The following is a 16,682-nucleotide window of genomic DNA, read 5'->3' on the forward strand; positions in this document are numbered from 1 at the left end:
ACCACCATGAGCAGTTCAAGACTCTTGGACCTGGTCTCAACGGTCGCCACAGACACGATGAAGCGAATGTTCGAGACCAGTTCCACTGCACATTATGGCGCACCCGGCCTAGGTTACAGCTCGACTGACTCTGTCGCGACAGTCACTGTGAACACAACAAAGAAAGCATTGCGTAATACTACCGAGGGCGAAAGTACGACCATGAGCAGTTCAAGTCTTTTGGACCTGGTCTCCACGGTTACCTCGGCCACGATGAAGCGAATGTTTGAGGCCAGTTCAACTGCACATTATGACGCACCTGGCCTGACTGACTCTGTCGCACCAGTCACTGTGGAGAAGACGAAGAAAGCATTGCATGAAAATACCGTGGGTGAGGATGCCACCACGAGTCCTTCCAGCAGCCAACGCCTTGTGTCGGAGTCCGTCATTGAATTGAAGGCGAAGGGGTTACAGAAGAGTACAGGCCCCACAGCAGCGACTACCGCAGAATACGAGACTACCGCAGAGCACAAGACAACCACAGTATACCCAAGTCAGTTGAAGATGCCGATGACGAGACGTGAGTTGGACGGGCTCGAACTCCCTTGGTCCGACTGTCGATACGCATTCCGTTCAAAGGATTATAAGGAAGAACCTTACCCCCGGATAAATGCAGCAATCGGAAAATATCCCTGCGAGGGCAGTGGTAAATTAATGTGTGCAGGATCGTTGGGCACCTGCCATAGATTTGGTGGTGTGTGGGCATACGACATCTTTGCAGTGAGGGAAGCCATTGATTATTATTTGCAAAGCGTGGGAGTGCACTGTATTGCACGGTGCGATAAGGAGGGAGAAGTGGTGCGCCCTTTGTGGGAAGAGACTTCAAGGCGTCTTCCCTTTATTCCTCGATGCCCTGATAGGGGGTTCATGGACTCTACGCAAACCCCCAAAGTTCCCGAAATGAGGGCTTTTGATGCCATGTTGCGAGCACGCTATGCCATGGTAAAGAGCTGTTCAGGGAATTGTATCGGCTGTTCGAGGAACGGCCCGGCCGAGAGTTGTTCCTGTGATTTTGCAGAGGTCAAGTGTCGCGTTAGGGCCGAGGGAGAAATGCTTGAGCAATGGATCAAATTAATTGGTTACAATACGACAGTGCGAGACGTTATGAGACGGATGTCTCCGTTCAACACGAAGGACAAACTGTATGCGACTTATAATTGCCAATACGAATGCCGTAAGATGAGACCGGATCTTGCTTCCGTTAGTAACTTGCGAACTGTGGAAACGGAGCCCACGAGTCCGGAAGATGCTCTGAAACTGAGATTGAGCAGACGCGAGTTAAGTAAGCTTCAATTGCCTTTGGTAGATTGCGAAAAATATCTTAAAGGCGGGTGGCAAAAGTTGCAAGGGACCGGTAGACATCCGTGTGGCGGTGGAAGCGGAGTGATGATGTGTAAAGAAAAGAATGAGTTCCTCTCTTGTCATCGTTTTGGTCCCCTGTCGATGAATGCTTTCGCAGTGGAGGATGCGGTCAGACATTATTCATCAAATGTTGGAGACTGTGTTGTACGTTGCGGTTCAAGATCCGACGAACGGCGTTCCTTGTGGGATGAAGCGCACAAGCATTTGTTCAACACATTGCCTGGTTATGATCCGGAGCGAGCTGGTTATAGTTCGGATAAGCCTCCACGATGGGATTTCGAATATGTGCTGCCCACATTTTTGCCTGCCGACCGAAGTTGTTCGTCGACTTGTGGTTCTACACTACAACCATGCGACAATGTCCACAACTGTGTGTGCCGCGTTGCGCACAGTAAATGCCAGACCGAGTTCGAAGGCAAGCCCCAAACTGTTGAATCGTGGGGATTTGATACACGCATGGAGGACGTATTTAAAATGCAATCTGTTCCCGGAGCTAACATCAAATCCGGACACCACGAAGCCAAAGACCTCCGTCTCGATACCTGCCAGAACGACTGCCACGGCGTCCTGTGGTCATCAGAGAATGTCTGAAACAATTTTTTTCCCCACAACCCCTTGTGAAGGTTTTCGGTCGACGATTTGAGTCAGTACTACTGTGTTCGTGCGCATCCGATTCTTCGTCCTTAGTTGACGGTGGGTCGCAATTCTTACACTCGCGATGCTTACTTGCCCACCCTCGCTTTCGGACCTTTTTATACAACACCCGTGGTGGAGGCTCCTTCACTGGCGCTTGGCGGCTCGCACGTAATGGACGACCCGCACTGTTGGTCCTGTTTTGAGTTGCTGAAGAAAACCCTGTTTTGGATCGCCAAAGAAAACATCTCATGAACTAATACGGCCGTCTTAACTGGGCGATGTAAGACTGGGTTTTGCTCGATACGCGCGAGTGGTTTGAGTGAACAGGGGCACTTGAACGGTACGGATGACATCACCCAGGTACAGACGGGCCAGCACTACGATGGACACATATTAAGGCCAGAAGAGTCTTTGTTCCTAGTAAGCCGAGTGGACAGTTGGGAGTGGGCAAGACTCGGAAGCACTGTACTGCTGGTCTCAAGAGTACATGGGTGCTTAGCCGGCCGAGCTTGTAGAGAAAAGAACCAAAACACAAGCATCCCAGGCTTACATCGCCCCAGAGACCCGCGAGGCCTAGAGGACCTCCTCGGCAGTGCTGTATTGAGTGGAGTGTTGAGGACTTTAAAGCTCAGTAACCGGGTCTGGAAAAAAAACTATTACGTGAGCCGTCACGGCGTGCGGCCGGGATCCGTCCACTATGAGTCACAAAGGAACGTCCGACTGCGATCCCACTCCACACAGGGCCGGTATTGTGTCGAACTGGTCCGCTGCTGACGTGGTGCTGCCTGCGTCATACGGAGTTCTTGGTGTTGATTCTGCTACCTTGCATCGCTAGGTTGCTAACTCTCCCTGTATTACAATAAAAAGCTTCGGCGGGCGAGACATAACAACTGAAAACTCGGTGGGGACGGGCCGTCTCTCAACAAATTTAAAAGAGATAGACTTTTGAAGGACAGAGAACTTCATATGATGGCTGCTCATCCGGTTCAACCGGTTAAATCCACGGCAGCTTATCGTCAGGCTTGATAGCGAACCTAATCCACGTGGTGACGGATAACGAATCAACCTGACGAAAAGCTCCCGTTCCAGACGTAACTACTGCGTGGAGGGCTACCGCGAGCGACCAGCAACACACCAGCATCACACCGGCCACGGCGTGCCGAAGAATGCTCCAAAGGTGAGAGCGTGGAGTCGTCACTCAACGGAGCATAACGGGCTTGGACAGTGGTGTATGTTCTGTCTTTTTTTTGGGGGAACAATTTTTTTTGGGCGTACCAAATTCGCGGACGATGAAGGCGATATCATGCATCGAATCAATTGGGGTGGTGCCGGAGGGTCTTGTGGCATGGCTAATGAATGCCGATGGCACAGAACCATCGGTTAGAGGCTGTGAGGCCACGTTGTTGACGTTGGCCGATCGAACACAAGAGGCCAAGGTTCAGTTCGTCGTCGCGGCACCTAAGGGAGCGATAAGGAAGTTGATTGAAGCAGCCAACCAAGGTGACTCTCATAGCCAAGCTCTCTTGATCGAAGACAACGGATTCAACTGGCTAGAGCAATGTTCAAAAGTTTTCATGTGGAGTCCGCGTGGTGAGAGTAATACCATGGGAGAAACGTTGGCAATGCGTGAACTCAAAGCGTATTTCGATAGCGTGGACCCGCACGGTAATTGGACCTACATTTCGGATCAGATTTGCCGTGACAGCGTTGGTTTGGATATGTCGCAAGTGCGAAAGGCATTGAAGAAAGTAGGTTCATTGAAAGAGGAGGAACCGTTGGCTGTTACAGGTTGCAGACGACTGACACCTGGGGAGCTGAAAGACCTCCGAAGATGTGTGCCAGAAGAGTGGTTGACGCTGCTGCAGGACCCGCTTCCCAAGAGTCGCAGTGAGTCCGGCCTAGGTTGTGGTCTGGCGCGATGGGTTCGGGATCGACCTCGCACGGCTATTGGTTCAGCTGTTATCGGTGGGCTAGCTCTATACCTGATCTATTACTTTAGTTCCGGTGGTTCAGAAGGTGGGTCACCCCAAGCGGACGGCTCAAACATGCCGGACCTTGACCCGCGGGCGGAGGCATTGGAACAAGCGTTTGACAGCAGTTCAATCGGACACAATAACCGGTACAAGACGATGATTAGCGAGCTTGAGTTGGAGGAGGTCGAAATTCCTAAAGCCGAATGCCATGCGTCATTCAACGCTATGAAACAAAACAAAGGCGTACAGCCTCTCCTAGGGGTTGGAGAACTTGCCTGCCGAGGCGGCAGTGGAGAGTTGATGTGTGTAGGAAACGGCGGGCCACCGGGTACCTGTCATAGGTTTGGCGGTCCGTGGAAACATGACTACTTTGTTGTGAAGGAAGCCATTGAGTATCATCTGCGCAATAATCGATGCCTTCTACTTTGTGATGATCAGAAGGAAGTGCTACGTAATACATGGGAGGAGACTGCAAGGCGTCTACCCTTTATTCCTAGTATCCCTGATGAGGGATTCGTTGACTTTTCGCGAAACCCATCAGTTCCCGATCTGAATGATTTCGAGATGATGATGAACCCCCGGTACCCCCTTGTAAAGAGCTCCTCAGGCAAGTGTGTCGACTGTAAGAACGATCCCGCGATCGACCGATCTTTGTGTGATTTTGCAGAGGTCCGCTGCGATGTTACGGTGGGGGTTGAGCCCATCAAGCGCATGACAGCGATTGGTTACAACACGACAGCGGGAGACGTGCTGAGAAGGATGCCTGCGTTCAGCACGAAGGATACAGTATTCAACGTGAGAAAATGCGAATACGACTGCCGTAAGATGAGCCCAGATCTTGTTTACGTCCCTGACTTGCAAGTTGTGGAGACGCAGCCCACGGATCACAAGGATCCGTTTAAGAAGAGACTGAGCAGACGGGAGTTAAGCAAACTCCAGCTTCATTTGAACGAGTGCCAAAAGTCGCCTGAAGGCGACTGGCATGACTTGCCACAGATCGGCAAATATCCATGTGGCGGCGGAAGCGGAACAATGATGTGTAGAAAAAAAGTACCCCCGCAGCCGAGATCTAATTTCTGGTATTTTAACCCGAAAAATTGGGTGTCAAGGTCGGAGGATGGGCCCATCGTGTCTTGTCATCAGTTTGGCCCCCTCTCGATGGATGCTTTTGCGGTAGAGGATGCGGTTCATCATTATGTCGACGACGCCGGAGACTGTTTTGTACGCTGTGATTCGAAATCCGGAGAGAGGCGTTTGGTGTATCAGAGAGTGAAAGACCACCTGGGTGACGTATTGCCGGAACAAAAACAAGATCTCGCAATTGCTCTGAAAAAAGCCTTGCCTGCCGACCCGGGATGTTCATCAACCTGTGATTCCCACGTACTACCCTGCCCCGGTGTTCACAACTGTGTGTGCCGTGTTGTCCACAGTAAATGCGAGACCGAGTTCAAAGGCGACAAAGGTACGGTTGAATCATGGGGACTTGACGCACGCATGGAGGACGTGTTTGGAATGTTATCTGTACCCCTGGGTAACGTAAGGGCCAAACACCCTGATGTCAAAGCGTCACACCCCCGTGTCATCAAGAACTGCCAGCACGACTGCCATGGCGTCCTGTGGTCACAGACTGAATCTGTCCGGTCGGAAATGAGGAGATTGTCCCGCAGACAATGAATCGGTGAGATGCTTCAGCGCCATCCATTTTCAGAGCTGCTTAATTCGGCAGGTTACACACGCACTCCTTCAGCCTTTTACTTGTAACAAATTGAATTCATTCAACTCATTATTGTCCTCGTGTGTCTGTGAAAATACCCCACCCAGCCACGAGTGTCTTCTTTCAATTACTACGCATAATGAAATATGTCTCGGTGGACGAGTACAATTTTGTGGGTGTACAACATTCCATTCTTTGTCGTTGATTGTTTGTTTGCCAAGGCTGGAGTTGACTTTTTGGCACAACTGGTTTTACTTCATTGGGCACACACACGTGCACACACACGCATGAACGTCGATAATAAATCGGACACACAGTACACCGTTAAACCAGGTAGAATCCCGATAGGAGTAGTCCCGCTGTGACCTCGGAGTGCCCGGGCTGTGCTCGAGCCCGGGGTTTGCCGACTGATTAGCCCGCTTCAGCGCGCATGACAATAGCCTCCGGCTTGGAGTCGTCACTGAATACGACTTTAGATAGGAACCTACTACTAAAACAAAACGACCAAGATTACGCTACGACGCCAATGGGGGACGACAATTGCACCAAGCACTTCCTCAGCGTGACCATTCCAGCGTGATTCCGAGGGTGTGAGGCCGGCCTGCCTCACACCTCTGGACCAATCCGCCCGCGCTATCCGGTCCACCCGCGTTATCCGGTCCGCCCGCGTTATCCGGTCCGCCCGCGCTATCCGGTCCTAGTGTTTTGCTCAGGGTCGTGCCTCGACTGTAATAGAGACAAGCCTGTCGATAAGTGTTCGGGTTTAGCAAGTGTCTTGAGAAGGCCACGACTGTCTGGATTGGATCTGCGTGACCTGTCCGTTTAGGTGCAAATGTCCGTTCGGCACGAGTTGTGGGCCCACATGGCTTTCTGGCCCTGATAGCTCTCGTCTCTTGCCATCCTTAGTACATACAGGTTTCGCGGTGCAGGATAAAGCATGATCGCTGGGAAGACGACTATCATTGGGGACGGTTTGCTTTGTGATACATCTCTTGACTGGCATACTTAACCGATACCCGATACATGTGAATCTACGCACTATTGTGCTATGCACTATTGTGCTATGCACTATTGTGTCCACGGCCGCGAGCGGGTTCTGAAACATCGGGGTCATCAGGGAATGGGAGTTTTCCCAGCACCGGCATCAACGAGATGAACCGCGGACTGCCCATCGCCTTGATCGAAAGCATCCACTCCAGCATCCGTCCGCCGCCTTCCGAAAGTTCGTCCTTCGAGAACCCGTTCGCAAGCGGCAGACGAAACAGTCTGGCAGCCTCACCCAGGGCAGCTTACACTGCAGTCGGAGACGAGCACCTTCAACCGACGGCAGGGCCGAGTCGGATGGGGCCGAGTCGGACGGGGCAGAGCTTGGCGGTTACTGCTCAAGCTGAAGAAGAAGAAGAGTACTCCAGATTGCGGCACGGTTCGCGACTCCGAAACAATTCCCACCGACACTGGCACGACGGCGCTCCCAGTCCAGACTGCGGAGTGCAACCGCAAGTGGCTGGTCACCGCCAGTGCGGACAGTCTGTCGAGGCAGACTATCGGTATCCACAACGTTCGGCCAGGTTTCGCCCGAAGCGGTTCAGAGATGAGACAAAGCCGAACCGAGGTCAGGAACGTCGCAGACAGCCTCAAGGCGCCACGGAGCGTCGCTTCTTTGTAGAGCGGCGATATCCCAATTGGGCACCTAGTGGTGTACTTGGTGGGGCATGGTCACCGAAAGCAGCAAAATGGGTCTCTCCGCAATCAGAAGAGGAGGACAGTGAATATGACCACACAGTGGGCTTACACCGTCGAGGAGAGCGACGCCTGTGCGCATGTTTGTCCCACTCCGATCTTTCCGACGGAGACGACGATTCCGCAGAAGACGACGACGACGACGACTATTCTGAAAATCAAGGCGTCGTCTCTGGTAAAAAAAAACGACCTTCCAACTGTCATGACCTACAACCAAAGCTCGCCCGGCGCAACCGTTTCGAACTCCACAGGGAATCCACCCGAGACTCGTCGACCCGTACAACAGGCGCCTACCTAGTGCTACTAACCACCGCCGAATGTGGAACTAAAAAATGTGACAAAACAGTTAAACTACTCTCTGACTTCGGCCTCGCATTCATCGAACTACCCCTAAAAGCATGTGATTCAGCATTCATCACAAAGGCATTGACAGGCTCCAAGTCGCTCCCTCAACTATTTTCAGATGGACAGTTGGTTGGTGGTTACTCTGAGATCAAATCTTGGGTAAAGTTCTTGACAAGTAGTGTATGATCGAATGAATGGGTGGGTTAAGTTGACATGGAGCCAACGAATGATTAATATTTTTGAGGAAAAAAAATTAAATGAAAAAATTTGCTGTGTTACCACCTATTCACAGAATCCGCCATATTTCAGGCCCTCCAGTTTAAGAGCAAGTCCGGTGTTGGGACAGACAGCTCCCACTTGAAGTGTTCTGAAGCTGGAGTCGCAGTGGATTCCAAGTAGCATTTTATAGAGGGAAGCGTAATCGTTGATTTGGCAGTAGGTACAGATGGCACGAAGTAGAGCAAGGTCGGAGGGGGTATTTGGCTCCCTGAACGCTCGAGGAACAGGTACGTGAGCACTGGCCGGGGCATTTTGAACGTAGTTACAAAATGTTTCCAGACTAGCCAATTCGAGCTGACGAGTCATAAATGATAGTTTAATTTTCCGTAAGATGCCTCTTGGATCTGCCTCTCCATTCCGCCGACCCCAAGGACCTGATAACAGGGCCTTTCGATCAGGTGCAGTAAGTTTCTTGAGACCTTCTTCTCTCTTGGGGTCGAACACACACAACTGGAACGCGCGAAAGACTCGTGGGTCATCCAGCAGGCTGCCATACATCCCACACAGCATGTTGAAGAGTGAAGGATCTGTGTTGAAGATGGTGGCATTCAACAACTTACTCACACCCCTGAAACCAACGCGCAGTGCCGATCCTCGCTTCATCTCCTTTACTTCCACGTTTGTGATCGGGTCCACGTTTGTGATCGGATCCACGTTTGTGATCGGATCCACGTTTGTGATCGGGTCCACGTTTGTGATCGGGTCCTGTGCGGGGTTGCTGGCGTCGGCGTTTGTGCACAGGTCGTCGCCTAGTCTAATTCTGCATTGCAAAAGAGCCTTTTGAGCGCGACAAAGGAGTGCGTTGCACGAAGCCAGCAGCACCCTCACCGTGTGGGGTGGTACGTAGGGTATGATAGGGAAGGCTGCGAGGAGTGCGAAGGAGACATTTTCTTGTTCGCGGACATGTCCCAACAGTTTGTCGAAAAGTTCGGTCATCCGTCCACTTCTGGCGGCGAGTAGCCAGGCTGATTCGTGTGCCCTGGCAGAAAGCCTACAAAGCCCGACACACTGGTCGAAAGTGAGAAAGGGCGCGGCCAGACGCACCTGGGTGGGTATGCGGCCCTCGGCTTCGGAGGCGGCACGAGTGAATAGCATAAGCACGCGTGCGAATAGCTCGAAATCCTTACGCTCGATCGCCGCTGGTAACTGCAGTCTTAATAATGTCTTCAAGTTTTCGCGACTAGTCAGCCACGCATCCTCACGCCTATACGCCTTCGCCAATCGCTCCGGATACGTCTCATTCAGCTCACTGCACCCCATATAAAACATACGTCGATCAGAATAATCATTACGTTCCTTCTTCCCCGCCAAATTGAACCAACATAAATCGGCACACGCAAAACAAAAACCACGAGCCAACAACGCCTTCGGAGTCTCGCGCACACGTCGACGATGTCCCTCCTCCACCAGACCGAACAAACGATCATTCAACGACGCCTTCAACCTCTGAGCACACTCTCTCTCCGATTCCGTCACGATTCCCGACGCGGCGGTCTCCGCCGCGTCGGTTCTCGCTACGGTAACAGCCACGGTACGGGTCTTTTGATAGTGTTTGAAAGTGAGGCCGTGACGCATCATATGATGCAGCAATTCATGGTCTTGGATGGGTGGCACTCCATATTTTCTCATTGAGTCTAACGGCCCGCCGCCAGTTCCGCGATTGAGGCGGACGGTGAGTGACACGAGTACCTCCGCTATCTCTCTGTGTTGGTAGAAGACGTTGTTTTGGCCGGGCCACAAGAACATTGAACGTTTGACAGCGTAGTCGCCGGGGTGCCACCATTGCGTGTTCAAGTCATACGTGGTGGCGGCATTACCCGAACCCGCGCAGGGCGTCGACTCATCGTACAGCTGAATTATGACCTGCTTCAACAAACTTGTTTCTTGCCGTATCAGTGCGCGCTCCTCCACCGTGCTATGAGGGTTCTTCAACACACTTGTTCGGTTTACTAGATTCGGCGTCATGACGGCCCCGTACTGCAACTGCACTACCGCCGCACATGCCACCGATACTGAAAACTTCTCGCCACAATTCGACAACGATTCTGTCGGACACAATGCTGCCGGACGATGAACTGCGACCAACCCGTAAATCCACTCCAGCACTGTCTTGTAAGGCACTGATACCGACACCGCCTTGTCGTGCAACTCTCGTCGCCTGAACGCCGCTACTCGACCCGGATCCACGCCCATGTAAATCTCCTCGGGACCCACGTTCCAGCCTCCTTCGAGACAGCCTTCTCCGGGAACGCCGGAGACTTTCACAAGACGCGGGATGGGGACTCTATCAATCGCTCTCCATGGCACACTGCAAAACGGCGTCTTCGAATCCCTGGCTGTGCGGCTCCGGGCACCCCCGGCCATGGCCACAGCGGGGTCGGGAGGCAACACTATTAGTGGCTGAATGGCTGGCAGCGAGTATGGGTAGATGTTTTCGTGCCGGTCGCCAAGTTCCGCGGGGTACTTGACCACACGTGGGAAGATCGTGGCCATGTTGAAGTCTGGCGCGTCCAGCAACCTCGGGTGGCCCAGGGCCCGTAGCTGATCCAGTATGGCGTCCAAGGTGCGTGCCAGGAACGCTCGCCCGTCGCAGAAGCCGACGCCGTTGTGCCCGGTGACGTACCTGCCGACATTCGCTGCCAGGTTGGCCAGCAAAAAGTCGTGACCGTTGCGAACCGCGTGGCCCATTTCGCCGAAGCACGCAGCCGAAGGGAACCCGTCACGTGTACGGAGGCTGTAGTCCACGTACTGCTCGGCCAAAGTGCAGAGCTGGGCCACACGTACGCCGCGTTGTGTCGGCGCCAGACAGGACCAACGGAGACAGCCTCGACTCCGGCGCCTCCAGGCCAGCCGCTTCCACTCGCCGCACCCGCGTGTGTGCAAACGATACGCCCGCATGTCCTGTGTCGACAGTCTAGTTTTAGCCGGCACTCGCCGGATCGACGCCAGCTTCTGCTCTATGTCGACCTCAGTCTCAGCCTCGGCCGCTGCTGGAGCCGCCTGGACCACAGCTGCGACGGCGACCGAGTTTGCACTGGAGTTCGCTCCGTGCAGGATTTCGTCAACCCAGACGGCCACGAAAGGCGCGTTCTGGGCAGGCAGGGTGCAGTATGGCTTGCGTTGCTCGCCGTAGGTTTGCCAACCCTTGCCGTCCACCAGCACCGTGTGATGCAGATCCAGCGGCTTGAGCATTCCCAGATGGCAACTCTTGACGACGCGGTCGAGCAGAGTATTTTCCACGAATTCCTGGTAAAGCCGCGAGCGCAGCGCTGCCGGTAATAGCGGAAGTGCAGGCGTATCCAGAGCCTGTACACACCAGCTGAGTTGGGCGAAGTCGACGGCCCGTTGCTTCTCCGCCTCCCGTATCAACTTCGCCACGGTGACCGGGTCGCTTTCTACAACGGCCTCCGTGGCGACCGGGTCGCTGTCGCGGCCTCCGCGGGCGAGCAGGCGTCCGCTGGCGTCAGTGACCGTGACTGAGCGTGCCACCTTGACGGCTTTGAGCATGTTCTGCACCTCGGTGTCGTCGTCTTTGTTTTGTTGCTCGTCCATCTCGCGTTTCAAGCGTTCCCAGTCGTTCTTGAGACTGGGGATGAACCGATTGAGCATAAGCTCGCTGAACTCGGTACTGTGGTAAATCCAGGGTTGCAGAGGCACCTGCATCACAGCGTTGTGATCTACCACATCCAACTGGTTCAGCAGCCGCAGTCTGCGTAGCACGTCGTACGATAAGACCCGATCTAACTCCATACCGCTCAGCTTACCTTTAAAGCTATGGCCATTCGCACGCACCTGTTCTAAATACAACTCCAACAAACGCGTGTAACATTTCTTATGTACAGGTAACAAGAAAGGCGTATCCGCATAACCCTTACCCATCACCTCACAACCCCGACGGACTCGATCCACACCATCTGGGCCATTCACACGCCTTGTCCATTCCACATCCCACTCAACTAAAAACTCAACCAACGCATCACTCTCGATCTTATAAACACGCATCAACTCCAACCAGGTTCGTAGCTCCAAATCCTCTAACTCCAAACGAGCCGGAATCAAAATCTTCTCAACCACTCGCTCAACATACCCGTGGAAGAACACCATCGGTACCCGATTCAAGAACATATATCCTACCATAATCCTCCCATCGGTGACGCCACCCCCTGACAGTGACGCCGCCCCCTAACAGTGCCGCCCCCTGACAGTGCCGCCCCCCGACAGTGCTTACTTAGGTCTTGATCGAAGGGGAATTCATTGAACCAATTGAGAACGTAATCGCTTTGCAAATATTTCCCCCAACGTAACATGACTGTCAATGAGTCCACCTTGTCTTTAGCAGCGGCCTGCGCGTGCTCTCGAACACACAGAGCGTGTGCCAGACGTGCCCGTCCCTTTCTTCTGCAGCTGTTGACAACGAGTTTGCGGTACCCAGGTAGAACTTCTTCTGACCACAACTTGGTGAACAAGTCATCATCCAAACACTCCAAAGCCAAGTAGAAGCAGCCCTTCGACAGATCAGACTCGTAACGCCGCACGAGATCCCTAAGCGCTGCATACAGACCATCCCCACACAAACCCGCGACTGCCACCTCACGCCGCAATCTGGCCAACTCGATTCTCATTAATTTTTGCAATGGAAATTACGACCTCAAGCAGGCCAAGATCTGTTGACCCAAGACTCATGTTGCGTACTTGCATGTTGGACAAAATCATCTTGTTTTCTAGTAAGGAGTGTTGTGAACAGAAAAAACGAGTGTTGTGAGTCATTTCCGATCCTCTTCGGATGAGCAACTATAATGTTCAGGTCAACATCATCGAAAAGCTGACCCCGAAGCCGGCCTTCGGGGTTACAGCTCACCCATGGTCAGCAAACAACCCACACTGCATTCGTTTTCAACCGCACTGTAAAATAAATGGTCTAGGGTTGCATAACAGCTCCTTGCATGCCATTGGCCCTCATGACCTTGAGGCCACGTATTGTTATGCCACCGGGTGTGGTTACATTGTCCTTCAGTTGACCAAAATGCGTGTCCCGTGCTTTCTGCGCCATCAGTGCCGAGCCCATCATGCACTGAACAGCAAGCTCTCGCTGCGTCTGGCTGTCTAAAGACACTGGGGCTTGGTCGGCCATTGCCTCCACCCCCGCTGCCACAGCTTTGGGAATGTATACCAGAACCATTCTCACCCACGCCTCGATCTGCATGGAATTGGCCAAGTAAAATACATCAGGTGACTGATCCTTTCCCACTTCATCTTGTTCTCTCAGTATGACCTCTATTGTGTTTGGAACTGCATTCAGTATAGCGACCGCATCTACCAACCAATCTCCCGAACCACTATCTCCCGGACGACCGCTAAACCCCTCTGACTGGGAGCAGTCCACTTCTCTCACCGTATATGCTACCAAGACTCGGTCTTTGTGTTTCTCAGACAATGTAATAAAATCATCAACTGGCAACTCATCATCGACACGTACTAATACGTACTCTTCATTTTCTTGCACTCTCTGAGGTGTCTTCTGTGAACACACAGATCTGAGGTCAACAATCAACATCGGGTTCAGAAAGAAAAAATAGCAACAAGGTGAGTCTATTTGCACCACGACCTGCTCGTTCCCAACTCCGTGATCGCACACAACCTCATCCAACTCCGAGTGTCTTATTCGCACACTCACTCACAACACTCGTGTGGTTATTCAACATTGCGTGGTCACACGAAAGTGCAGACTCCTTTTTACTCGCACGTCAACCTACGTTCCTCTCGACATCAAAATACGGCCCCGTACGCGTTCGCAGGCGGCGACGTCGGCTTCCAGTTGTTACGTCTCTCCCACTGGTTTTTGGATGGAGGGTGCCATGCAAGCCAATAAAATGAATGCCAAAAAATCGTCTTATGACGCAGGCAGCACCACACCAGGACCCGACCATTCTGACACAACACGAGGTAAGAGACATTTTTCAGCTTTTACGTCGCGACCTCCGCCGCTATGTGCCATTATCCGAAAGGACCCACGCGATCCATCCAGTCTTGCCGGTGCTCTCTCATGAAGTCCTCCTTTCACACATCTGATGATTCTCCAGCAGTTGACTCACGCGATGTATCACTCTACACCTAAGGCCATTGCCTCGATCTCTCCGCGTCGGGGAGCTTCCTAGATGCGAATTCTAACGGGACTCCACTACCTTTCTGCATCTTCTCCACTCGCTGCAGCACCTCCTCGAACGGCCTGTCCGTCGCGATAATGATGATATTGTCGATGTAACACAGGGTGCGATCATTCAGCACCTCCTCGAACGCCGTGTCCATCGCGCGCTGGAACTCTGCTGCCGAATTCCTGATCGCAAAGGGGATGACGTGGAACTCAAACAGCCCAAACGGTGAGCTGCTTGCTCTCCTCCGCTGTAGACACATTACGTAATCTCGAGTTCACGCCGAAAGTCGTGAAGTGACGACTTCCTGTTCCCAAGGGGGACGGCCTGCTGCGTCCCTCAAGTGATCTCCACGCGACCAACAGATTCGACAGTTCATCTTCCACAGAAAAGTACCACAAAGGAAATATCCGAGCTAGCTCACAAAAAAATAAACATGGCTTACACACCCAGGATGCTGAGGAAAATGCAAGGGATAAATTTCACTAGAAAAAGAGGTTTATATAGGGCCAGAAGACCACCTCGTCAAACAAACGACAAACAGCAAATTCAGACCGAAAGAGGGAGGGGGAGGGAAAGAGGTCAGCCTTATTGAGTTGCACTTACAGAGACGCCCAGATATTGTGAAGACGGAAAATTGCGGGTGGTTATCATTTCGAATAAATCAAGACAAAATCAATCGACCATTCCGAGACTCGGGGGCTATCTCCACGCCCTCAAAAACACCAACAACGCCTTTTAAAAGTGGTGGGGTATAAAAAAGTGTGTGTTTGTAAACGCGCGCACTTCTTGGGATCGAACTCGACAAGCCCGATAATTTTTTTTTGTTACAAGCCTCCTTTGTAAGGCGGATATTTATTTTCAAGCCGAAAATTCGCGTTCAATCTTGTTTCAGGAACAATGTCAAACAGAATCAGGATGTCAGCTGAAGAGTTCCGTCAAATGGTCCACGAGGTTTTACCTGACGGTACGGTGGAGCTGGACGAGGACATCTTGTCGAGCCTGCGGAGCCGCCAGCATGCGGGCGTTACTCCTGGTGCTATACCGCACCAGTCACACGCCGTTCTGGTGGATTGCGAGACTGCTTTCCACGAGGAGTATGTGCTTAGGGAGGATAGGAGTATATCACCGAAAATGCTGGTGGAGCTGATGGGATGGCTGGCTCCCGCCGAGTTCAGTACAGCTGTCGGTGCCTTGACCCAGTCGAGCGGTTGGGGTAAGTCCCGTTTGTTTGCTGAAGTGGGAAAGACATATCGGTCTTTTTACATCAGTATGAGCCAAAGTTCAAACACCTTCCCCCGGCAGACGGGGAACTTCACGCCGCTCCAAAAAATACTCCGGGCCCATGCCGATGCGGATGTGATTGTGAGTCACATCATGAAGTGTCTAGCGTCATACATCCGCAGTACCCTCGATGATGAGCACCTCAGATCAATGACCCCGACTGAGTGGTTCGATTACCAATTGATGAACTGGCACCCGACCTACGACATGGCGGATGGTACGACGCTACCGCCTCTTGCACTGGTGGATGCCACCAATGATCTGAAACTCCAAATAAAGCGGTTTATGCAACAGTTCAAGGTCCCTTATGTGCTATTCATGTGCGATGAGGCAGCAGCTTTGCTGACTCCTTCCCAGACTGACCCCTTTTGTCCTGTCTTTCGTCTCTTCCGAAGAGCGTTCGCCGTGCCGGGAATCACTGCCTGCTTTGCAAGTACCAATTCTCGTGTTCAGAACTTCGCCCCCGCACTGCATGACGACGACTCCTACAAGCGATACTTATCAACGGTGCGTACGGACTCGTCCATTCCGATTGCTCCTGTCTTGTCTGTCGGAGTACCGGACTGCGGAGTCCAAGACGCTCCGTATCCGGTCGCTATGCACGACGTGCTGTCCGTTGAGTTTCTTTCCCGTTTCGGTCGCCCACTGTGGTTTGCATTTTCCAGACACTTTGATGAGAGCTACAAACAGCAAGGTCACAAGGCCCTTACCGCTATAGCCACCAGCAAGTTGATTGGAAAATCGGACCCGGATCTTGGAGTGCCCGCAGCCGTCATGGTCGTCGCTTGTGTGAGGATAACCCCGTCCATTCAGTTGGCAGAACAGCTCGTATGCAGTCACATGGCTACACTGCTCCATGTGTCGAAAAACCGAGAGCTACTGTACGTGGCGTACGGGTCTGAACCGTACCTAGCCGAGGCAGCCATCCAGCACATCACCCTGAACTTGACGGCTGTCCTGCATCAGTTTCTCAAGTTGGTCGGCAGCCAGGCAATCGATAAAGGGCGAATGGGAGAAGTTATTGCTCGGTTATGCTTGGCTCTGCATGGCTACGAGTCGTTACCGACATCTTCGATGTTGCCGTCTCTGATGACTGTGGAGGACTTGCTGCGGAAGTGCGTCGGTTCCGAAGAAGTGCCATATCGATCAGACGATCTGATT

At 52.5% G+C, this 16,682-nt stretch overlaps 6 protein-coding genes across 6 annotated transcripts; 4 read left to right on the top strand and 2 right to left on the bottom strand.

Moving 5' to 3' along the window:
* Positions 1 to 66: 66 nt before the first annotated feature.
* Positions 67 to 1,992, top strand: GNI_094570 (hypothetical protein; the record flags this gene model as incomplete). The annotated part of the gene is made up of 2 exons (XM_011132652.1): positions 67 to 685; positions 1,058 to 1,992. The coding sequence occupies 2 exons, from the start codon at positions 67 to 69 to the stop codon at positions 1,990 to 1,992; spliced, it is 1,554 nt and encodes a 517-aa protein (XP_011130954.1).
* Positions 1,993 to 3,326: 1,334 nt separating this feature from the next.
* Positions 3,327 to 5,684, top strand: GNI_094580 (hypothetical protein; the record flags this gene model as incomplete). Its single annotated transcript, XM_011132653.1, has 1 exon — positions 3,327 to 5,684. One exon carries the CDS (start codon positions 3,327 to 3,329, stop codon positions 5,682 to 5,684), a length of 2,358 nt encoding a protein of 785 aa, XP_011130955.1.
* A 1,192-nt stretch (positions 5,685 to 6,876) lies between these two features.
* GNI_094590 (hypothetical protein) lies at positions 6,877 to 7,995 on the top strand (the record flags this gene model as incomplete). Its single annotated transcript, XM_011132654.1, has 1 exon — positions 6,877 to 7,995. One exon carries the CDS (start codon positions 6,877 to 6,879, stop codon positions 7,993 to 7,995), a length of 1,119 nt encoding a protein of 372 aa, XP_011130956.1.
* Positions 7,996 to 8,091: 96 nt separating this feature from the next.
* Positions 8,092 to 12,710, bottom strand: GNI_094600 (hypothetical protein; the record flags this gene model as incomplete). Its single annotated transcript, XM_011132655.1, has 2 exons — positions 8,092 to 12,218; positions 12,317 to 12,710. 2 exons carry the CDS (start codon positions 12,708 to 12,710, stop codon positions 8,092 to 8,094), a joined length of 4,521 nt encoding a protein of 1,506 aa, XP_011130957.1.
* Positions 12,711 to 13,006: 296 nt separating this feature from the next.
* Positions 13,007 to 14,394, bottom strand: GNI_094610 (putative pyrroline-5-carboxylate reductase; the record flags this gene model as incomplete). Its single annotated transcript, XM_011132656.1, has 2 exons — positions 13,007 to 13,761; positions 14,271 to 14,394. 2 exons carry the CDS (start codon positions 14,392 to 14,394, stop codon positions 13,007 to 13,009), a joined length of 879 nt encoding a protein of 292 aa, XP_011130958.1.
* Positions 14,395 to 15,155: 761 nt separating this feature from the next.
* GNI_094620 (hypothetical protein) lies at positions 15,156 to 16,579 on the top strand (the record flags this gene model as incomplete). The annotated part of the gene is made up of 1 exon (XM_011132657.1): positions 15,156 to 16,579. A coding segment is annotated over one exon (1,424 nt), but the record flags the coding sequence as incomplete, so codon positions are not given.
* Positions 16,580 to 16,682: the final 103 nt, after the last annotated feature.

This window comes from Gregarina niphandrodes (genome assembly GCF_000223845.1).
Source record: "Gregarina niphandrodes unplaced genomic scaffold scaffold00019, whole genome shotgun sequence".
Classification (NCBI taxonomy): Eukaryota; Apicomplexa; class Conoidasida; order Eugregarinorida; family Gregarinidae; genus Gregarina; species Gregarina niphandrodes.